Source organism: Phyllobates terribilis, unplaced genomic scaffold, assembly GCF_046119375.1.
Source record: "Phyllobates terribilis strain yellow unplaced genomic scaffold, ASM4611937v1 Scaffold_7__3_contigs__length_470593459, whole genome shotgun sequence".
In the NCBI taxonomy this organism is placed as follows: Eukaryota; Metazoa; Chordata; class Amphibia; order Anura; family Dendrobatidae; genus Phyllobates; species Phyllobates terribilis.
The window spans coordinates 185,758,754-185,783,317 of NW_027362767.1; the positions used below are offsets into that span (position 1 = coordinate 185,758,754).

General features: G+C 49.2%; 1 protein-coding gene across 1 annotated transcript in view; it reads left to right on the forward strand.

Moving 5' to 3' along the window:
• LOC141154118 (uncharacterized) overlaps positions 1 to 24,564 on the forward strand; it is a 264,105-nt gene that overhangs the window by 188,115 nt on the left and 51,426 nt on the right. The window contains exons 7-11 of the mRNA XM_073639591.1: positions 1,156 to 1,233; positions 1,989 to 2,055; positions 2,232 to 2,423; positions 7,396 to 7,571; positions 8,530 to 8,691. Coding sequence (XP_073495692.1) covers positions 1,156 to 1,233; positions 1,989 to 2,055; positions 2,232 to 2,423; positions 7,396 to 7,571; positions 8,530 to 8,691 — 675 coding nt within the window. The remainder of the gene's footprint in view (positions 1 to 1,155; positions 1,234 to 1,988; positions 2,056 to 2,231; positions 2,424 to 7,395; positions 7,572 to 8,529; positions 8,692 to 24,564) is intronic.

The following is a 24,564-nucleotide window of genomic DNA, read 5'->3' on the forward strand; positions in this document are numbered from 1 at the left end:
GATCACTTCCCCCGCACCATTACATCAGCGCACATCTGCCTGGGAAGTGACTCTTCCCTTATCGCTGACATCTACAGATAAAAATCACAAGCACTTTCTGTAGTTTGAGTTCTGCTAAATATCAATGAACAGAAGATTTACTACATACATCTATGGAGATAATGGATAACACAAGTATCTACTGTATGTATAATCTGAGGCTCACCGCCTCCACCCACAGCGGCTGCTCGATTAGCCTATATCTATGGTTTTTCTTATGTGGACCTTTGCTTTCTGTCATAGTCTGATAAGTGATAATGATAAAGGTATGTGCCACGTTGCGGAAATGAAGCGGAACATTTCTTCTTCATTTCCGCATGTCCTTTCCCGGAAAAACACATGCGGAATTTTGCACGCGTTTATCGCGCGTTTCTGACATGCGGAATTTCGCACGCGTTTATTGTGCGTTTTCCACATGCGGAATTGCCTTGCGTTTTTTATTGCATTGCAAAGGCAATTCCGCATGCGGAAACGCAAAATTAATTGACATGCTGCGGATTTTTGTGTGCATCAAAAACGCTGCGGAAAAATCCACGGCATGGGCATTGAAAATGCGGATTCCCCTTGGGGATCATGGGGGGCGGATTACCAAGCGTTTTACAAGTGTTTCCGCTGCGGAAATTCCGCAACAAATACGCTTGTAAAACGCTACGTGGGCACCCAGCCTAAGATTGGAGGAACTGGAGGCAGTAGGATTGATACCGTTTTCATTGTATTCAGTAACAGAGCATTGAAAATAGTCAAGAATAATGGATTTTTTAAACTTTGAGAAGACTATCATAGCCCAAAGGTCCAGACAAATATGAAGGCACATCTCTACAAATGTGCGTATACTGAGGCCGACATACACTGCTAGATATTGGTGGAGAGGAAGCATTCTTTATCTGTTTATATATATTAATAATACAGGTAAAAATAAGAAAGTCTGTAATATATCTCATTAGAGAAATCGGCTTCTTTCTCCTCCCTGACTGATCTTTCATTCTCAATATTCACAATTCAGGGGTAATCTCTGTCTCGCTGTTTCTTTCCCAAAGTCACATACATTGCATAAAAGAATCCGGATAAAGTGCAGCGATCGTGTCTCCCTGACCTCTCCCCCTCCTGTTATCCTAGAGCACCACCATTACTGTCTGCAACACGGATGATGCTGACAAAGTCATTACACAGGCGGCTCCGCAGCTTGGCATCCCTGTAAGTAACCAGACTTCTAGATAAATATACTGCACCAACTTTCCGATGGAACTTTATATCAATGGGGTTTTACCAGTTAACACCAATATTATTCAATGGGGCCGTTCACATGTGCACCGAGTCTGTCAGATAAAAAAAAACGTAGCATGTATGATTTGCATCTGTAATTCGGCCATGCAAGTCAATAAGTTCATAAAAAAACAGCGGACTGCACTCGGATGACATCTGAGTATTGTCTGAGTTTCGTGGACTGACAAAATGGAGGAGAATATATATTTTTTCATGATCTCTGCATCTGAGAAAATCATATCAGAGTGTGATGAGCATAATCAGTCCGATTCTCTCGCATGACAGAGAATACAGTGGTGTCACCCTGGTCTATGGATAGTTGATGTTCCTCGCTCTGGACCACCACTCGACAATCCCCAGAAGTCGCATTGACAGTGAGTGGAGCAGTGGTGCCCTTGTTTGCTCTCCGCTCCCTTCACATTTGGGCACAGTTTTCGGGATTGGTGTGGATACCCGCGCTCCCTCCCCACTTATCACCTATCCTTCAGTGCTAACTTTTTTTCATGGACAACCCTTTACAAATCCTGTGTCTGAGCCGGTGCCTCCTCCAGATCGGCTTGTCTTCTAGTCAGTGCCGGAGTTACGTTATTATAACAAATCTTACCAGAATTAATCCTTTTCATGGTTTTATTGCTATTTTGGATGCAACATCGCTCTCTTTTGCTCTCCTTTTTGTTCTTGTCCAGGGGCTGCCAAGTGACCACCACCTGTGGGTGATGTCCGGGAAGGATGAGTCTCCATATCCACTTTTTGGTGAGGGCTTTACTTAGTGCCTGAAGCGCAGCTTCTCTTGTCCTGATAGGATTTGTATCCAGATCAGATCCATTACTGCATTTATTCCCTTCTTTCTGACCTGCTGTCATTTACGCTGAATGATTGGGAGATGTTACATTCCTGTGTGATTATTAATATAGGACTATTCCTAACAGGTCATGAACACCCGTACGGTATCGCCATGAACTGCCTCAGGGAATTAATGGCCCCTCCTGGAGGAAGCAACAATAACCTTCTGTTTGGTACAGAGGGTACAGAAGACGCGGGTCTCGAACAATTCGCTCAAGAAAGACTCTGTCAGTTCATTATTAAAATGAAGCCACAAGTTCCTGTAGACATGAGGAGGGGTGAGGATCCCCGGGAACTTCTGCTTTCTCTTAGCTCAAAATGCTATAAAGACATATACATAGAATGCTAGAAATTCTATTGGATCTATAACATGGTCAGAATTTAGGTATTAATTAGTGTTAATCGCGTATGTATCAGTAACCCTTTCCGGTGAGCACGCTCGGGTGCTCGCCGAGTATTTTGGCGTGCTCGGCGTTTCATTCACTGTCACCGCACCTGCAAGTGTCACGGTTGTTAGACAGCTGTGACACATGCAGAGATTTCCTGTCTGACAGCCGTGACACTTGCAGGTGTGGCGACAGTGAATGAAATGCCGAGCACGCCAAAATACTCGGCGAGCACCCGAGCATGCTCACCGGAAAGGGTTAGTGATGCATACTCGATCAACACTAATATTAATCTATCTTTTCATCTGTAACTAGTGATGAGCGAGCATGCTCGCCACTGCTCGGTGCTCGCCCGAACATCTCAGTACTCGAGATGCTCGGAGCTCGCCAAGTACTTACGCGATGCTCGGGGGGAGTTCGGGTCCCCGTCCTGCATGTCTGGCGCTATTTAGTGCACCAATCATGCAGGGATTGTCTGCCACTCACTGTAATGTCACAACCATGGTGGTTGTGGCATTACAGTGATTTCCCAAATCGATGGAAACAGTGCTCACAGTGAAACATGAAAAGCCGGCAAATCATCAGTGGCATACACCGTTACCCGACAATTTAGAACAGAAAGAATAGAGCATCACACACAGATTAGATAGATAGAAACATGTCAGTCACATATATAATAAGTACAGTGACAGTGTTGGTTACTGTACTTGTCATTTAGTGTTAAAGGATTTATTAAAAAACAAATTGGCGTGGGGTTCCCAATAATTTTAGTCTCTAGCGGAGCTTAAGCAGACGGCTGAGGCAGATGTTTGAAGCCTGGGAAGGGGGTAATACCCACGGAGCTTCCCAGGCTACTAATATCAGTCCCCAGCTGAATACCTAGCCTTTACTAGCTATTAAAATGGGGACCCCCCAAAAAAAATTACATGGGGTCCCCCCTATTTTAATAGCTAGCAAAGGCTAGGCAGACAGCTGGGGGCTGATAATAATAGCCCAGGAAGGGTGCCATAAATATTGGCCCCTTCCCAGGCTAGAAACACCAGCCATCAGCCGCCGCAGAAATGGCACATCCATAGGATGTGCCAACTCTTTCACTTAGCCTCGCTCTTCCCACTGCCCTGTAGCGGTGGCAGTGGGGTAATAGGGCTGGGGTTGATGTCAGCTTATAATGCCAGCTGACATCAAGCCCAGGTTAGTAATGGAGAGGCATCTATAAGACACCCCCATTACTAACCCCATAGTGAAAGTTAAAAAAAACACAAACACCCAGAATAAAGTCCTTTAATTGAAATAAAGACACAATTCTTTATTGGTTCTAAATTAAACTCTACTTACCGTATTGCCCATTCCAGCTGAAGCCAACGATCTCCTGCAATAAAAGTAAAATAATCAACCAACCTCATCCTTACCTTTCTATGGTTCCCAGGATGGCTTCAGCTCTGCTACATTGACATGACAGGCTGGATCGCAGCAGAACGCTGCCATCCAGCTTGCCATGCCGCAGACACTGAGAAGCTCCTCAGTGAAGCTCCTCAGTGTCTGGCTGTGACGGCATCCAGATGAGCCGAGTTCATGTCCAATGAACTCAGCTCACCTCATGCACGTCACTGACAGCGTGGGAGAATTCTCCTGCGCATGCGGTGCCGGCAAATGACGTCACCGCTTGAGCAGGAGAATTCTCTCACGCTGGGATGGCATTGAGATGGCAGGCTGGATGGAAGCAGAATGCTGCCATCCAGCATGCCATCCTTCAGAGACACTGCGGAGCGCAGGCAATGCCTGATTTGGCACATCCTGTGGATGCGCCATTTCTGGGCCGGCTGACGGCTGGTGTTTCTAGCCTGGGAAGGGGCCAATATTCATGGCACCCTTCCTGGGCTATTAATATCATCCCCCAGCTGTCTGCCTAGCCTTTGCTAGCTATTAAAATAGGGGGGATCCCACGTCATTTTTTTGGGGGTCTCCTATTTTAATAGCTAGTAAAGGCTAGGTATTCAGCTGGGGGCTGATATTAGTAGCCTGGGAAGCTCCATGGGTATTATCCCCTTCCCAGGCTTCAAACATCTGCCCCAGCCGTCTGCTTAACCTCCGCTAGAGACTAAAATTACGGGGAACGCCACGCCAATTTGTTTTTTAATAAATCCTTTATTTTAACACTAAATGACAAGTACAGTAACCAACACTGTCACTGTACTTCATATATATGTGACTGACATGTTTCTATCTATCTAATCTATGTGTGATGCTCTATTCTTTTTGTTCTAAATTGTCGGGTACCGGTGTATGCCGCTGATGAATTGCCGGCTTTTTTAAAGAGACGGGTGCATGAAAATCGGAGGGCACTAGTGTGTTTTGAGTGCCCTGCTATGTTTTTCATGCACCCTCCTATATACCCTGCCTGCCTGTCTGCCTATATATTCTGCCTGCCTGACATTTAATTGAGCACTGTTCCCATCGATTTGGGCAATTTTTGACCTTCTGCAGATCGCCGGGGGGGACCGCCAGAAAAATTCTCGAATTTCCCATAGACTTACATTGGGCTCGTTGCTCGGGTCGAGCATCCGAGTATTCCAATGTGCTCGACCCGAGCTTCGAGCACCCGAGCATTTTAGTGCTCGCTCATCACTATCTGTAACTAATCTTTACAATAATTATAATCATTAGTAATATTGAAACAAGCTATTTTTAAAGGGGTTATTCACTTCTGAGACAACTCCTTCTTAAATACTATAGTCCCCCTTATAAAAGAAAAACTACTCCATACTCGCCTCCCATACAAGTGCCGTTCCAGCCATGTTGGCGCCAGGTCTTGCATGACATTGTTATGCCATGTAAGCCCTGCAGCCAATGAGCGGCCGGTGTTAGGCTACAGTGCTCATACCTCCCCTAGATGACCGAGGTCCATCCGATGGAAGTGAGAGCACAGCAGCTCAATACTGGCCGCTCATGCAGGGCTTACATGGCATAACAATGTCGCGTGAGCCAATATGCTGATTGCCTGCAGGGTTTACATGGCATAACTGTAAGCTGCCGCAGCGAGGTAGTCATGGGCAAGCTGTAGCCCATACTCGCTGTGGCACCCTACAGACAAAGTGTGTCCTCCCTCTGATGTGCTGCAGTGTATGTGGTGTTTTCCACTTACTTCTGACCAGCCATTCTCTGCTGTCTCAAGGGATTTCTCTTCTCGAACCAGGGCAGCAATGAATTCAGAGGACACAAAGTTCATAACAATAACAGGGACTTTACTGGGTAACTGGGAGTATGTACAGTATTTACAGGCAGGTATAAAGGATAAGGCCCAACGGGTTGTCACCATTCTCACAGGTACTTGATACAACTTCCGCCCTGGTTCCCAATTTAGTGAAGCATCTCTGTTGCTCTGTTTTCTAGCCCTAGAGAATCTTCCTCACCAGTGATAGTATATCCGGATCCTAGTTCTCCCCACTTCCTAGAATTGAGTCCTAACTTCTTCTGCAGCCTGCTGACAGAATGTGCCCGAAGGGCCTCGACGACTCTCTCTAGGTTCCCAGGCCAGCTAAAGGGACTCTTGTGAGGGATTCACTCATCTGATGATCCACTGTCAAGGGTCCTAAGCCCCCGTCTGCCCTAGCAGCCAGTATGTGGAGCATGTCACTTTTCTGAAGCCCTGAGCTATTCACTTCCTATGCTCAACAGTAGCACTAAGTTCCCCCTCCCTCTACTGGGCTGGATTACCCCCTTAACTGGACCTAACTGCAGCCCAGAGAGATCTAACTGTCGGGAACATACTCTTTAACCCATTTAGTGCCAGAGGGAAGCTACTTTCTTCACCAGTACTACATAACAATGTCATGTGAGCCGATACGCTGATTGGCTGCAGGGATTACATGGCATACCAATGTCACATGAGCCGATATGCTGATTGGCTGCAGGGCTTACATGGCATAACAATGTCATGTGATTCGATATCACTGGAACAGTGTCGGGACAGTAGTTGAGTATATGGTGTTTCTATTTTACAAAGAAGAATATAGTATTTGAGAAGGGGTTGTCCGATTAGTGGACAACCCTTTTAAGTGTTTTGCATATGTATTTTACTACATGTTAACTGAATATTTAAATGGAATGTGTCAGCAGGTATTTGCTACTTCATCTGAGAGCAGCATAAAGTAGGGAAAGGAACGCTAATTCCAGTGATGTGTCACTTTGTATGACAACTGCTGCACCCAGTAAACTATCATAATGTTCTCTGCTACAATGTAGCAGTGCTCTGAATGCTGAGCTGGTTATAACCCCGCCCACACCACTTATTGACAGTTTTTGTGTACACTGTGCATAGGCAGAAAGCTGCTAATCAGTGGTTGGGGCAGGGTTATACAGAGCAGGAGGACTAGTAAGCACAACACACCTGGTCCTCTAGTGATTATCTTCTGCTGATAAAAAACTGATTTTATTGAAACAACAACACACAACATAGTAAATGACACATCGCTGGAATCAGGATCTCTGCCCCTACATCATGCAGCTCTTAGATTACATAGCAAAAAAAACTGCTGATGGATTCTCTTTAAAGTATAAGACTAGACTTTGGACTGCATTTATATAATTTTTAGTCTCAAATTCCCTAAACTCAGAGGGGGTCTGGGTCCTGGGACCACCACCAATCGCTGAATTGACTGCTCAGAACGCACTGCTCAGGAGACAGTCCCAGTCACAACTGTTCTGGAAGGAATATAAGGACCTGCAAAATATTTTTGAAAAATCTCAAAAGTTACTTACTTAAACATTTCATGAACTATGTATCTTCCATTTAAATTCCTTATAAACTTTCAAAAGTTATTAAAAATGCATGAAAGTATTTGACACAGTAATCGTTTTCATTCAGAAGCCACCCAGAAGCATTGTCGGCGGAAGAAGTCGCTAATAGACTGGGCTCTGAGAAGGACGGGAAGCACCACTTTAAGTAGCCCAGCTTCACATTCACCTCTCACACCTCGCAAACTTTTTGGTCACTCCTTGTCATCAGTTTGTCCTAACGGCAATCTACCCAAGCCCATAATGGTGAGTCGGAATGATTTAACGTTCATTAATGAGCGCGACTATGTTTTTTTGCCGCTTTTTTAATGCCACTTTGTGCGAACTATAAGCTGCGTTTTAAAATACCAGCAAAAGTTATGAGATTTCAGCAATCTCATTAGTTTTTTTCCCTGACTGAATTGAAAAACTGCTGCATTTTTGAAAACTGCAGCATGTCACTTCTTTCAGCGTTTTATCAGTGTTTTTTCACCCATAGAAAGCAATGAGTATGTGCAAAAACACAGCAAAAATGCAGCAAACAGCAGGTGTCAGGTTTTGTTGCAGTTTTAGTGAAAAAAAAAATGAGTTACAGCAGTATGTGAAACACATTTATTTTTGTGATTTTCCCAAATTTAAACCGTAGTGTCCTGGTGTTCTAACCTGAGGATGGCAGTTAGGATTAGCACAGTTTAATTAAATTATTAATGCCTACAAAGAAAACATTGGCTGATGAAGGTGTGAAATTGAACAATACCTGACCAACTCAAGGGCCGACCAAAGTGTAAAAGTAATCAGTGTTCTACAAACTCAAGGCTCTGCCAATGTCTTAGGTAAACTATTCCCGACCAATTCACCTCCCCCCGCTGTTACATTTGTAATGTATTTTTTCATGAAATGTTTTGTTCGGAATAGTCACTATTTTTTTCAGACATAAAAATCTTTTTCCACTAAATAATTTGATCAAATTGCATTTTTTTCCAAAAATAGTTTTATGGCTTCACTTATGTCTTGAATTTGTGACCTGTGGTGGAAGTAAAGCTGAACAGATAATGAATACTTCTATATATTTTATTTCTTGAATTGTGATATTGGGCAGAACAGAATAAATGAAGAGGGGGGAATTGTTACAAATATTTGCTATGATTTGTTCATGGTAAATATTTACTCAACCAATGTGTCATTAGTAACCCCATATGCTTCATTGTTACTCTGACACCTCCAGGACATGCTTCTACTATTATATGAAGAAGGACCAAATACCAGGGGAATTTTCAGGCGCTCGGCAAACGCCAAGACGTGCAAAGAGCTTAAGGAGAAGTTGATCTCTGGAGACGAGGTCCACATGGATGGAGAATCTGTCTTCGTAGCAGCCGCAGTGATAATGGTACAGAGACATTGCTCAATATAAAGACAATGCTTTGTGTGTATGGCAAATAAATGCCCGGCCATATTACAGAGATGCTTTACATATACCACCGTCAGTCACATTTCAACGAATGTTTAGGGTGCTAACAAAAAATCGTCCTTATATCTGTGTTCTGAGCATTCGAGAGATGGGAGAATAGATTCACAGAACTCCATCGTCAGTAATCTGTGACAAGCCCTGCGAATCTCCTTACTCCTCGGCATTGCCAGCCCTTCTTTTGATTAGCCGGACTGCTACAACACCATGTGTGCACCATGCCACAATGATGCCGCCACTAATTGCTGACCTATCAAAGTCCTGAGGATCAGTTCTCCAATCTCTATCAGAGAAACATACAGAAATATTTACTTCTTTCTTTAGCTGAATTAAAAAGAAAGGAAATATGCTGTATTGGTATTAGCAAAAAAGTAACCTTAAAGGGAATCTGTCATCAGCAGAGACCCTGATTCCAGCGATATGTCATTTACTTTACTGGGTGCAGCAGTGGTTAATCACAGTTTTCTCTGCTGCAGATCTAGCAGAACTCAGAAAGCTGAGCTCTGTATAACCCCGCCCACACCACTGATTAGCAGCTTCCTGTGTATAACCCCGCCCACATCCCTGATTAGCAGCAGCCTATGTATAAACCCGCCCACACAACTGATTAGCAGCTTTCTGTGTATAACCCCGCCCACACAACTGATTAGCAGTTTCCTGGGTATAACCCCGCCCACACCACTGACTGCCAGCTTCCTGTGTATAACCCCGCCCACACCACTGATTAGCAGCTTTCTGTGTATAACCCCGCCCACACCACTGATTAGCAGCTTCTTGTGTATAACCCCGCCCACACCACTGATTAGCAGCTTCCTGTGTATAACCCCGCCCACACCACTAATTAGCAGCTTCCTGTGTATAACCCCGCCCACACCACTGATTAGCAGCTTCCTGTGTATAACCCCGCCCACACTACTAATTAGCAGCTTCCTGTGTATAACCCCGCCCACACCACTGATTAGCAGCTTTCTGTGTATAACCACACCCACACCCCTGATTAGCAGCTTCCTGTGTATAACCCCGCCCACACCACTGATTAGCAGCTTCCTGTGTATAACCCCGCCCACACAACTGATTAGCATATTTCTTGTATAACCACACCCACACCCCTGATTGGCTGGTTTCTGTGTACACTGTATGTTGACAGAAAGCTGCCAATCAGTGGTGGGGGTGTGTTTGGACTAGGAGGCAGGAGACACCTAGTCCTGTAGTGATAATCTCCTGCAGATTAACACACAGCCTGGTAAGTGACATATCTCTGGAATCAGAATCTCAGCTACTACATCATACAGCTCTCAGGTTACATATCAATAACCTGCTGACAAATTTCCTTTTAGCACCGTTATTTGCCTGTCTTTATGCACGGTCCTGCTGAGCTCATCCACCACAACAGGTGAAAACTTTTGGTGCACACAACAGTTTAATATGTCCGAGAACTTTCCCAATTTTCATGCTCTGTAACAAGCTCTCCCACTCGTTCTGATTGGGCAGTTCCTCTTCATGTGAATTCTGCCATCACTGTAGATATTGTAACTTCATGTTCCTCACTTTCCAGCAGGCATTGCAACTGTTTCATGGCTGATCTGCCTGCACTGCCTCCCTCTCCATCCTGCCTATATGCAGTTTGCCAGACAGGAGAGCAGGAGCAGAGACACAAAGACCAGCACCACTTCCAGTAATCCAACCTGGTGTCTATGCTAATAAGGACTGATTGTACTTTACAACAGGCAGTGCCAGTGAGATACAATGGTGGCATCTAGTGGCAGGTACTTTGGAGAGATTTTTCACGTTAAAATGTGACTACATTTTTATATGTTTTTTTTTTAAATATTTTGAAGCCCCTTAAGTGCTCTGTAGATTACTGGAGATCTTAGGACCACTGTGCAGATGCGTTTAGCTCATCTACAGACCCATAGTCTTTCTATTGAGCCTGTACATTGTTATGTGTAAGCTGGTGCGGGAGCAGCGCTTCTGCCCTGTGATTTGTCCAATTAGTGGAGTCACGGGACATAGACCCTCATTGATCTATAGGGCATTTAAGAGCTCCAAAATTTCAGAGACTTATAAAAGATTAGTTGCTCATTAAGGGAAATGCACATGACATCTTATCCAAGAGGGCCCTGTAAAAACTTTCAGAAAACATTCAAAACAAGGAACATGGGCATTTCTATGTAAAAATAACTTAATGTTTCTATGTTCAGTCTTTTGAGCGTCTTTTAACAGCTTCAGGTTTCAAAAGACGCCAAGTGGCTAAAAGACGTGAGCGAAGCATTCTTCAGGAGGCTTCTCCTCTGAAGATGCTCTATACTTTGTAACACAAGTCAATGAGGAGGCTCAAAAGACACCTAAGCATTTTCTAAAATTTTTCCAGTGTTTTAGCATCTTCATTGTTGAAAATAGAAAGAAAAAAAACAACTGGAAAAATAATGATGCAGAAACGATGGAAAAATGCTTGAAAAAGCACCCGGTGGTCAAAAAAGGGCAAATCAAGAGCTCAGAAAACAATCAAAAAGACGCAAAAAAAAGAGGCTTTAGGATAAGAAGCGCTGAAGTGTTCACCAGCGTCTGCTTCTTGAAAAACCCTGCAGGGTTGGTCAAGTGTAATGTGCACATGTCCTAGAAATGCCATTTTTAATAAGAATGTGTGGTTACGTCATCACCTGGTGGAACCTCCGTAAATGACAGGATCAGGTTACGTTCAGTGCTGTACAAAACATTTCTCAACCTTCTTTAAACATCTGCCTGAAAGGAACCTTCTAAAGACACAAGATGTTTATCCTGTCTTTATTAGTGATGAGCGAGTATGTTCAGTTAACCCTTTCGAGGCGTATACTCGGGTGAGTATGACTCACGCTCTGGGCCGTGGGGTACTCGGAACTGGGCCCCTGTACGATGCTGGAGGTAGTAGTGACAACCCGATCCTGTGGCTCACGGTGGTCAGACCAAATTGTGGCAGTCTATTTATCAGTGTTTTGAATGTCCGACTACGCCACCTCTGGATTGCGGTCAGGGATGACCGCCGCTGCGAGGCAGACCGCTGAGGCTGGTGTTGGTGTGCAGCACAGGGATAGGATAACTCCCCACGGGAAGAGTGTAGCCTCAGGGCAGCGTATGTGAATGCTGGGGGTGATAGTGCAGGCCGCGATAGTAAGAGTTCAGAGCCCGTTTCAAACAGTCCAGGGTCTTTATTGTAGGTATTACTAATGACCCAACAGGAATGGGCCTGGGTGTCTGAGAGCATTCGGGCGAGCCCCACTAGTCAGGGTGAGTGTGTAGGCCTACCGTTCTCTCTATGCTCTTTCTGACTATCCCCCTCTTCGTGGTGTAATAGCCCACGTCCCTGAGCTGGCCGTGTACTTCTCGCCTGTATGGCTTGCAACTCGGGCCTTGGGTACCTGTTTGCTTTCTCCTCGTTGTACTGGTCCCTCTGTGTGGCGGAGCCTCCAGGCTTCTTAGGCCAAGGGACCTGAAATCCCTCGCGGGTTGGTTTTCTGCTGCTGGGCTTACAACCCTGACAGCCTCGGACCCCAATGTCCGGTGGTGTGATTCTCTCAGCCAGGACCGGCACTCGTCGCCTCTGTCCCTGGCTTGCAGTTTCTCCTCTGCCTCACGGACTCCTCGGCTACAGCTGAACTGTCCCTCCTTCTCTGGGACTAGTCTCAGTCCTGAGCTAGGTCGTCCAGTTCTCTCTAACCCTGCCCCCAGTTCCAGCTTTTATAGGGGCAGCCAGCTCCCCCTACTGGCCTGGGACAGGAGGTGCTGTATGCTAATTGTCCCTGACCAGGGAACCTCCCTCCTGCTCTCAGACACCGCCTTTAATATTTGTGGCATCCAGGCCTGGGGTGACACATTCCCCCCTAGTAAAATTTAGTACTCCGGACTAAACACAAATACAGGGTATAAACAATAACATAACATATGTACATGTATATTTTGTCCTTAAGGCCACTGTCCATATCACCCAACAAGGTGAAGTTTTGAACGGTGCGGGGACCGTCTCCATAAACCCCAAGTTCCTGGCCTTGGGCGTGGCGACAAGGCTGAACTACCTACTTTGGGCCACAAGGGAGCCACGCCGGACAGGTTTTTCTTCTGTGGCCATCTTCGCAAGAGGGCACAAAGTGCAACTATCTACAAGACAGTTCTGGCCATTCAGCGTCCATGACCTGTCAGTCCATTGTACTAGGAAAACCTAGAAAAACACTATTAATAACCAGGTAACAAACATAAAACATTTACTATATACTTTGCATTCAGATTCTCCAGCGAGCTGGTATTTGACCCCTAGTGCTCCGGGTTGACCTGCGTAACCCACTGTCTGGTGGTGGTCTAACCTGGCTTTCCCCACTATCATTTAGGGTACAGCTACTAGCTGGGTTTACAGGCAGGGCAGGCAGCTGTCTGCCGGTCCTTTGGTTTACCGCAAGCATGGCAGGCTCACTGTCAGCAGAGGGTTGACTCTCCTGGGCTGCTAGCATGGGTTCTTCTGCCTCCGGGGCTGCTTGTTCCTTTTGTTCTTCCTGCTCTACTGTAGGTTCCTGCTGGGTTGGCTGAAGGAAGTGTAGGACGGGTACCACTATTGCATCGTTTATCCGAGTCCAGGACCGGGGGAACTCTCCAAGAACTGTGCTGATCATTTCTTCCTTGTCCTCTGCGGGTTCAAGGTCATCTTGATCTTCTCCTGCACTCTGTAGTTGCTCGGGGCACCTTTTTAGGTGGTCTCTGGAGACGGTGCTAGTGGTTTCTCCTCCATCCTTGGTAATTACACATACCTTCAGGTTGTTGTGGTCGGACTGCAGTACTGTGTACGGGTCGCTCTCCCACTGGTCATCTAGCTTGTGAAGCCTTCTCTTCCGCTTCAGGACATGCTCTCCAGGTTCCAGGGGACCAGCAGGGGCGTGTAGGTTGAAGAGCCTCTCTTGCTTTTCTCTCACTTGAGCCAGACTCCTCTCCACACTCTCCTGTACCTTCTTGTACTGTAGCCGCCGTTCCGTATCTCAGTCCGCATCTGGGGAGGTGTCCTCAGGTGTCAGGACTCCCATCTCCAGGTCCATAGGCAGCTTACCTGGTCTTGCTCGCATCAGGTAAGCCGGGGTGCAATTTGTAGCATTCACCGGAATATGGTTGTATAAGTCTATCAGGTCTGGCAGCTTCTCCGGCCACAGGCTGCGTTCTTCCAGGGGCAACGTCTTGAGGAGATCAATGACGATATTATTCATTTTCTCACACAGCCCATTGGTTTGCGGGTGGTAAGGCGTTGTCCGAATCTTCTTACAGCCGTAGAGGTTGCAGAACTCCTGGAAGACTTCAGCCTCAAAAGCTGGACCTTGATCTGTCAAGACCTGTTCCGGATACCCGTGTGGACAGCAGAAGTGTTGCTGGAAGGCTCTGGCCACTGTTTGGGCTGTCAGGTCTTTAACAGGAACCACCACCAGGAACCGGGAGTAATGGTCCACAATTGTGAGGGCATAGATGTAGCCAGACCAGCTTGGAGCCAATTTGACATGGTCCAGAGCTACCAGCTCAAGAGGCTGCCTGGTGACGATGGGCCTCAAGGGTGTCTTCTGGCTGGTACAGTCCTTCCTTCTGAGGTTACATGGGCCGCAGTCCCTGCACCACCTCTCTATGGCCCCTTTCATACCGATCCAGTAGAACCGCTCTCTCAGTAGGAACTCCAGTTTCTTCCACCCGAAGTGTCCCGCTCTGTCATGGTAGGCCTCTAGGACCATTGCTGCATCTCGTCTTGGGACCACTACCTGCCAGGTCAGCTCGTGCGTCCGGTGGTTGACAAGCCTTCTACACAGCTTACCCTCGTAGAGGAATAGCCTGCTTTTCTCCTTCCATAACTGCTTGGCTTCCTCTGGAGCGTTCGGGCCAGGGCTAGCGTCTGCCTAGGTTAACAGGTCTTTCACCAGGCGAATTGCAGGGTCACTATCTTGCGTTTCAGCCCAGCTGTGGTGGGGTAAGGGGTTGAACATGACGGTGGTTAGGTCTTTGTCTCTTACCCGGTGAGAATACTGAGTGGCCCCATACCAGTGGAACGCAGGGAGCTCTACTTCCTCCAGCTCTTCCGAGTCTTCTTCTCCTTCGGGTAGGTGGGGCATTCTTGATAGGGTGTCTGCTTTTGCATTGGTTCTGCCTGCCCGGTATTTGATTGTGAAGTCATAATTTGATAGCCGGGCCATCCACCGCTGTTCTAGGGCACCTAATCTTGCATTGTCCAGGTGTGTCAACGGGTTGTTGTCCGTGTACACGGTGAACTTTGCCGAGGCCAGGTAATGCTTAAACCGTTCTGTGACGGCCCACACCACTGCCAAGAATTCTAGCTTGAAGGAGCTGTAATTCTCCGGGTTTATTTCAGTGGGCCTCAGCTTCTGGCTGGCGTACGCGATCACCCTTTCTCTGCCCTGTTGGTTCTGTGACAGTACGGCTCCCAGCCCCACATTACTGGCGTCCGTGTGGAGAATAAAAGGCTGGCCATAATCGGGGTAGGCCAGGATCTCATCTCCCGTGAGGGCCATCTTCAACTGGCGGAAGGACTCCTCTTCTGGCTTGTCCCACTTGAAGGGTGGCTTTTGGCTTCTGGTCTTAGACTGACCTATCAGGAGGTCCTGCATTGGAGCTGCCATCTTTGTGAACCCGGGGATGAACCTTCGGTAGTAACCTACCAACCCGAGGAATTGCCTTACTTCTTTGATGTTAGAGGGGCTTGGCCAGCTCTTGATTACTGTAACCTTGTCGGGGTCGGGGGCTACTCCCTCTGCACTCACCACGTGTCCTAGGTACTGTACCTTCGGTTTCAACAGGTGACACTTTGAGGGTTTCACTTTCAGGCCATAGCCTGCCAGGGCTTCGAACACCTCTGCCAGGTGTTTTAGATGGTCCTCGTAGGTCTTCGAATATACAATCACGTCGTCTAGGTAAAGTAGGACCGTCTCAAAGTTTCGGTGCCCTAAACAGCATTCCATCAGCCTCTGGAAGGTCCCGGGTGCATTGCAGAGCCCGAATGGCATACAGTTGAATTCACTTAATCCCATCGGGGTGGTGAAGGCGGTCTTCTCTTTGTCAGCCTCTGCCACAGGAACCTGCCAGTACCCGCTAGTAAGGTCCAAAGTAGAGAAGAAATTAGCTGATTTTAGGGCTGCTAAAGACTCCTCTATCCTAGGTAACGGGTACGCGTCTTTATGGGTGATACGATTGACTTGCCTATAGTCCACGCACATTCTCATGGTACCGTCTTTCTTTTTTACCAGAACCAAGGGGGCTGCCCAGGGGCTACAGCTATCTCTAATGACCCCGGCTTCTTTCATTTCTCTCAGCATGCCCTTTGCGTTCTGATAGTGTGCGGGGGGGTACAGGCCTGTATCTCTCCTTTATTGGTGGGTAGCTCCCCGTGGGGATGTGGTGTTCTACCCCTTTTACTCTGCCAAAGTCTAGAGGGTGCTTACTAAAGATTCTCTCATACTCCTGAACCACCCGGTAGACTCCTACAAGGGATGCAAGGGAGTGGAGTCAGCACCCACGTGGAGTTTCTGGCACCAGTCTTCTTTGGGTTTCTGGGAGCCATTACCCTCCGCCTGGGGAGATGGAGGCAAGGGTTCCACGGCCCTGACAGCATTGTGTTCAACAGTATACAATTTGGCTAGTGTAGCATACCGGGGCAAGTGTACTTCCCTCTCCCCAATGTTTAAGATCCGGACGGGCACCCTTCCATGGCGGACATCAACCACCCCCCGGGCTGTCAAAATGGTGGGCCTGCTGTCTGAGTACACGGGTTCTACCATGGCTTGGTAGTCTCTCCCTCTTAACCCGATTGCAGTCCGACACCAGATCATCATTTCACTTCTGGGAGGCATGGCAATGGGGAACTGGTCGCTCATCCTCACGCTACCGATCTCACCACCAGACAGTTCTACCTGTTGCCGTCTCATCAGGGCTCTTATCTCCTTCTGGAGGACCCTCTGTTGGCTGGAGCTCGTGTGACGCCTCTACTCGTAAAGCCCGTGTTTTACCCTGGGTGTTGGGGGACTCGGTGTCGGGCCCTGTGATGGAGAGATGGGATGCAGCCATGGCCTGGGCCCGACCCGTGCTCAGGGCCGTCACATTAGAAAGAGATGGTGCGGGCTTGTCCGGGTTGAGTGGCTGATTAACGACTTCGCCACCTGTGGTGCTTGGTGAAGGGTCACCAGCACCGCTGCAGTCCGCTGAGGCCCGGTGTCGTGGCGGCTAAATGTATTACTGCTCCCCACAGGCAGAGCAAGGCCTCAGGGCAGGCAAGGCAGGAGAAGGGGGGTAGTAGCAGTAGTGCGGGGAGTACAGGCACCGCGTCGCATGGTATGGCGCATAATGAACAGTCCGGAGGCCATAGGGGTGAACTTCCAAGGCTTTACTCACTCAGAGATGACAGCGGGATGGCGACTCCCTGCTCCCCGCGGAGTCCTGCGGCCACCAGGGACGGGGGTCCGACTACCTCCGAGGAAGTCCAGTGTTCGGTAGCGACCCTACACCAGAGTGTTCCTGCACTACAGACTTCACCCTTTCCTGTCTGTGCGTGTGTGGATAGGCCGGGTCTCCCTCTGAGCTCTTCTCAGGACTAGGGCACGGGTGGCAATTCCTCTCCATCCGAGGCCCGGTGGGATCCTCAGGGCCTAACCAGGCTTTCCCGTCCAGGACATGGAGTACATGGTCGGGTGTCGGGGGCCGGTACCCCTCTTGCAGCCGGAATCCCTCTGAATAGATCAGGTAGGCGAGGACAGGTGGCATGCTCCGCTCCGTCTGCATCCTCCCCGGGACCCATTTGCTAGGGAGCCACACTCTAAAGCTCCCGGGCCTTCTCGATCCTGGTCTTTGGCCGGGTTGAGACATTCCTTGTCCACAACCTACCTCTCGTCCCATGGCCAGGGTACGAGGGCTGTGTCCCTTCTCGGTGCAGGCCCACACAGGATCTGCGCCCCCGGAGGGAAGTCACATTACACACCGTAGTTTGACAGCACAGCACGACCACTAGAACCTACGACTTAGGACTAGCTAAAGAACCAGAACAGAACTTTGAACAAGAAGGACCAAGAAAGACCAAGATCAAAGATGGCATTCTATTAAATATCAAATCTGAAGTGTAACTAACTAGTAAGTCCTCCACCCTCACCCACAAACTGGTTCCTACCACTTTGTGTTGCCCAGTTTCCCTGTAACCAGGGGAGCAGCACCTAGTGCATACTAGCTCCCTCTGGTGGAGAAGTGTGGTGTTGGATGCAAAAGGTTAGGTCACAACCATCACACTGGCCTTACCTCAGAGGAGGAACACCACACTCCATTAAAGAAGTGCAGCATCCCTGCGGCGGTCGAACCCTCAGGGGCGCCACACTCGCATTCATCGCCACCTGCTGCAAAATCACAATTTTCAATCACGTTAGTACCCAAGGTTATTTTAGGGTGACTTTCTCGACGGTCAATGTCCACAATGATCACTCCATGTGCCGGCAGTTCAACTTTACCAATCTTAATGGTCATCTCTCTGAACCCCACCTGCGGCACGGGTTGGCCATTGCTGGCAATGATGCTTAAGTCATCGTCTGGATAGCGGGTTATGTCAGCGTCACTCCAGTACTGCTTGAAAAGTACGTAGGGGATGGTAGTCACTTGAGACCCGGTGTCCAGCAGTGCACTCATGGGGATACCGTCCAGCACCACGGGTAAAACCGGGCGTCCCCCCACGTACTTATCGCGCCAATTAGACGGGCCTGGTGACCTTATGCCTGGGGGTTGGCCCTCTGCCCCAGGTCGGACACGTTTAAAGTACAGTACCTGGCTATGTGTCCTGGCTGGCTGCAACGGCGGCAAATCGGCTGTCCATCCTCAGTGTAATGGTCGGCGGGCCTCCCTCTGAACGACGGGATCCTCCTCTGTCGACGCCATGGGACATCCTCCGGACTGGAAGCCAGCTTGATTGGTCCTGACGGGTCCATCTGTAACGACTGTACGGTCCTGGTCAGTGCAGCAACACTCCTTGTTAGTTCTTGGACCTGATGGTGCAGGTTTGCAGGCGGGGATGGATTTAGGGCCTGTGCATCAGCCCCCACAAGGTCTGCGGGGTAGGGCGCCGCCCCCTGGTGGTAAGTGATGGCAGGGCGCCGGGAAGCTACAGCGGGTTCTCGGAGCACCCGGATGGCCCTATCTTTGAACTGTGCAAAAGTCAAATCGGGGTTCTGTAGGGCCATGAGGCGCAGCTGGGTTCTGTGGGCGCTGGACAGCAGACCTTCTATGAACTGGTCAGTCAACAGTTTATCTGGATCCTGCACGCTGCCAGGGTCAGCTTGCTTGATTGCCCCCAAAGCTTCCTGTAAATTTAAGGCATAATCTCTGATGCTGTCTTGAGCTCGCTGCCTACAGCCATAGAACCGCATTTTGATTTCTGCTGAGGTACGGGTATCAAAGGTGTCCCGTAGACGGGTCAGAACCCCCTTTACAGTCCTTTTCTCCTCAGCTGTCCAAGACTTTACCTCCCGTTCGGCCGCACCAGTTAACTGCCCTATCATTATGCTTACTTTCTGTTCTTCTGTCAGGGGATAAACTTTGAACAGGCTATACAGCCTTTCTTTGAAGTCGCCCAAGGTATGCGACTCGCCGGCATACTGTGGCAGCCAGGCCGCTCCGGGGATATAGGGCATGGAAAACGGCATCACAGCTGTAGCGGCTACACTGGTGGTAGAGGGTCCCTCCGCGTCCAACATCCTCCTCCCCCTTACTTAACCGTGGCCTACCTTCCGGCGCTCCTCTTCTGTAGGCCACGGCTCCGCTCGCGATGCTCTGGGCGTTGCACGGTGATGACGTCGGCGTCCGCTGGATCTCCTTCCAGGACCTTACGCAGCGTCTCAGTGTTTCAGTGAAGATGGCGCCCGATGGCGGGAAACGGCTCGGATGGCGGGAAATGGCCCCGAATGGCGGGAAACTTCACTCAGGCAAGTATAAAGTCTTTTTCAGGCACGCAATACCCATTTGTGGCGGGTTGGTCACAATCCTACCGACTACGCCAAAAAGCTGACTCACCCCCTGGGCCTTGGGGTACTCGGAACCGGGCCTCTGTACGATGCTGGGGGTAGTAGTGGCAACCCGATCCCGTGGCTCAGGGTGGTCAGACCAAATTGTGGCAGTCTATTTATCAGTGTTTTGAATGTCCGACTACACCACCCATGGATTGCGGTCAGAGATAACCGCCGCTGCGAGGCAGACCGCTGAGGCTGGTGTTGGTGTGCAGCACAGGGGTAGGACAACTCCCCACGGGAAGAGTGTAGCCTCAGGGCAGAGTAGGTGGATGGTGGGGGTGATAGTGCCGGCCGCGATAGTAAGAGTTCAGAGCCCATTTCAAACAGTTCTGGGTCTTTATTGTAGGTGTTACTAATGACTAGTGTTGAGCGAGCACTAAAATGCTCGGGTGCTCGACCCGAGCAACGAGCCCAATGTTAGTCTATGGGAGACTCGAGCATTTTTGCGGTGGCACCCCCGGCAGTCTTTTAAAAGCCTAACAAGTGCCCAAAACGATAGTGACAGTGCTCAAATGACATGGGGACAGCATGGGGATCGCCCCAGGAAGCATTTCTGACCCCCAGGTCACTGCTGTCAACAACGTGGTCAGAGGTATTAAGCCACTTTTACAGGCTCAAAATAAAACGAAAGTGAAACTTTTTTCCTGTGAAATATGTTAAGGAACATCCTTTCCAGGGAAAAGACTTGTGTATAAGTTAAAATAAATGACCAAAAACAAAAATACTCCTCCACACCTTCGGCTATGTTCACAAGTAGCATTTTTTATGCGTTTTTGCACTTTTGTATTGCTTTCAACTATGACAAATGCATTCACCGGGAAATGTCATTTTAACATTTTACAACCTTATCTGGCCATGTGCTGTGTGACACATGCATAAAGTGCTGAAAAGACATGGGAACAGCATGGGGAAGACCCCTGGAAGCATCTCTGACTCCCAGGGCACTGTCTAAAAGTGTGCCCATCATAAGTGATCCTTGCCGCATCAGAAGATGCAGACTTGCAACTATCCCCATGCAAGTTCTAGTCCCAGGGCAGTGTTCAATTGTACCTCCCCCATTCCTTGCAATACAAGTGCAAGTATGCAGCCTGCCACCCACCCCCCCCCAGGCTGCAATACCATACTGCTTGCTTGCTTGAACTTGAAATTGGGCCTTTTAGGCATGTGGAGGCGGAATCTGGCCACCACGTCATGGCTGTGTTGGCGGCCTGGAATCCATACTCAGTCCCCAGCCGCCCGGCGGCCGGGTGTCCATACTCAGTCCCCAGCCGCCCCGCGGCCGAGTGTCCACACGGTCCCCAGCCGCCTGGGGGCAGTCGGGTGTCCATAAACGGTCCCCAGCCTACCCCATTTCTCCTTGGAACATCCCCCCACACACTTTTCTTAGCCCGGCCTGCTTTAGGCAGCATTGGACGAGCCCACCAGAGAACCAGACTCCTCCAGTGGGCCCTGACTTCTCCATCGGTGGAGTTGAGAGTGCCAAGGTGAGGAGCATGATGATGATGACAGAAGTTAGCATCTGCTATGTTTTCTTTTAATGCAAGTGTAAGTGTGCAGCCTGCCACCCACCCACCCCCAGACTGCAATTCCATACTGCTAGCTTGCACTTGAAATGGGGCCTTTTAGTTTAGAGGAGGCCAAAGCTGGCCACTACCTCATGGCTGCTTCGGCAGCGAGGTATCCATACTCAGTCCCCAGCCGCCCCTATTTGTCCTGGTGTGCCTTATACATAAGATTAAGCGCGTATACCAAAACATTACCTGTGCCCTCCCCAGTGCATTTAGTGGGAAGGAGAGCCTATTCCGCTGTAGTGTGTGCATGCCAAACCCCTGTTCATGGTACATGCGAAGATGCCTCCCACCTTGCACCTGTCGTTGCAGACTTGCAACTATCCCCATTCAAGTCCTTGTCCCAGGGCAGTGTTCAATTGTACCTCTCCCATTCCTTGCAATGCAAGCGCAAGTATGCAGCCTGTCACCCACCCACCCCCAGGCTGCAATACCATACTGCTTGCTTGCTTGCACTTTAAATTGGGCCTTTTAGGCATGTGGAGGCGGAATCTGGCCACCACGCCATGGCTGTGTCGGTGGCCTGGTATCCATACTCAGTCCCCAGCCGCCTGGTGGCCGGGTGTCCCCGCTTGCTCCCCAGCCTCCAGGGGGTGGCCGGGTGTCCATACTCGGTCCCCAGCCACCCCTATTTGTACCGGTAACCTTTCCCACACTTTTCTTAGCCTGGCCTGCTTTAGGGCAGCATTGGCCGAGCCCACCGGACTATCAGACTCCTCCGGTGGGCCCTGGCTTTTCCATCAGGGGAGTTGAGAGTGCCAAGGTGAGGAGCATGATGAGGATGATAGAAGTTAGCATCTGCTTTGTTTTGTTGTAATGCAAGCGCATGTATGTAGTAGCGGCTAGGCCTGAGGAGGTCAGCGTTTTGGCGCATATCCTACCTCCTCCGAGGATTGCTGGATGTTTTCCTGCTACTATCCAAGTTCTATGACTCCCGTTAAAACAAAGCTTCAGGTGATAAATGATGGATGAGGTAGTGGCAAAGGAGAAAGAGCAGGAGGAACAGGGACCATTCACATCAATATCAGGCCAGTCAACCAGATATGTCTTGTAGGATATGTTTCTGTAACAAAAGGAGCGGTTCGGCTACACAGTTATAGGGCATACAGTGAGTGCAATGCCTACCAAAAATTTCGAGGCACTCCAATGCCCCTTGGAAATGACATGGAGGTCAGAGGGCCTTAACTAAACCTTTTTTTCCATTTATAGCAACTGGGTCTCCTGTGCACTGTTGGCCTAAGCAGTGAATGGAAGGCTTTCCAAAAATTATGAGGTACTGCAATGCCCCTTACAAGAGCCATGTGTGGCACCCCAGGGGTCTGGTCACCACAGTAATAGAGATTACGTGGGAGAGCAAGTGGGAGGTTTCCTGGTCAGGATCCCTTAAACATGCAAAATCCTCCTGCCCCAGTCCTGGGAGGGGAGAATTCTGCCCTTATAAACTGGATCTGGGGTGGGGTTGAGTGAGTCAGAGAACAGTCAAAGTCAGAGTGAGAGCAAGGGAAAGTAACAGCAAGGAGCTCTGTAGGAGCTAGGAGCTAAAGACGAGGGACTGGAAGCTGAGCAGAGCTCGCCCTGGCAGAAGACAATAGGAACCGGACACAGGAGTCCGAAGCTGTGAGGACTTATATATCCAGCAGCAGAAACCAGCCGGCAGGGGATTTCAGGTCCTCTGGCCATAGAAGCCCGGAGGCTCAGTCACAAGCAAGGGACCAGCACCGCCGTCGTGGAGCGGAGGCTAACAGAAGGCCCCAAGTCACCAGCCATACGGGTGAGCACTACACGGTACACTCAGGGACGTGGGATACTTCTACCCGCTTACAGCAAGGTAGCCAGGAAGAGTGCAGACAGACGGGGAGGCCTACAACTCCACCTGGCCAGGGGAACTCCTGCTTGCTCACAGACTGACCAGGCCTCTTATGCTAGCCAGTACTCCCGGGAGGGTCTACCTTATAATCATCAGTAAAGACCCTGAACTGCACTGCGAAGACTCTGAGTCATTCCTGCTGCGCTCGTGCACCATCACCCCCATCATCCACACTCACTGCCCTGAGGCTATACTCCTCCCGAGGGGAGTTATCCCATTTTATGCTGCGCACACAACACCAGCCTCAGCGGTCTGCCTCGCAGCGGTGGTACTCCCTGACCGCAATCCACAGGTGGCGCAGTCGGACAATTAACCTCAAAACCTAAGAAAGATTGCCACTGGTTTGACCAGCCTGAGCCACGGGACCGGGTCACCGCCACGGAGACTACAAACCCCAGAGACCCGGCACCGGGTATCCCACACACGTGTACACACGGCCCAGGGGGCGCGTCACATGCAGTACAGCATATTACAAACATAAGTCCCATTATTGGGGAGTGGGTCTCCCATAGTATTTGCTTATGCTTTCCCAGCAAAAGCTGCCAAAAATTAGGATGGAGCAACTTGCAATGCCCCTTACAAGAGCCATGCAGTACAGCATATTACAAACATAAGTCCCATTATTGGGGAGTGGGTGTCCCATGGTATTTGCTTATGCTTTCCCTGCAAAAGCTGCCAAAAATTAGGACGGAGGAACTTGCAATGCTGGCACCCTGGTGGTATAGTGGTGGTGGAGGCTGAGGATAAGGAGAAGAAGATTAAACAGCCGAAACGAGGAAGCGTATACCCAAGTGTGGGTGTGAAGCGGTGCATGTGAATACACCTCCCGAAATAACACAGTGGATTTGACTTTATGTTACTCTGCTGTCATTTGGTGGTGATGAGAAGTCTGGCCCAATCCAGCCCTTGTTCATTTTGATAAGGGTCAGCTTGTCAGCATTGTCAGTTGACAGACGAGTGCGCTTATCAGTTATAATTCCCCCAGCGGCACTAAAAACACGCTCCGATAACACGCTAGCGGCAGGGCATGCCAGGACCTCCAAGGCGTACAGAGCGAGTTCATTCCAAGTGTCCAGCTTGGATACCCAATAATTAAAAGGCACAGAGGAATCACGGAGGACGCTGGTACGATCGGCAAGGTACTCCCTCACCATCTTTTGAAACTTTCCACTCCTTGTGAGAGTACCCCACGCCTCAGGGCCTGTAAGCTGGGCGGGTGTCAGAAAACTGTCCCAGAACGTTGACAGTGTTCCCCTGCCTCTGCTGGATTGGAGTTGCATCTCTCTCGCCTGTACGCCTTGGTTGGGCAACGAACTGT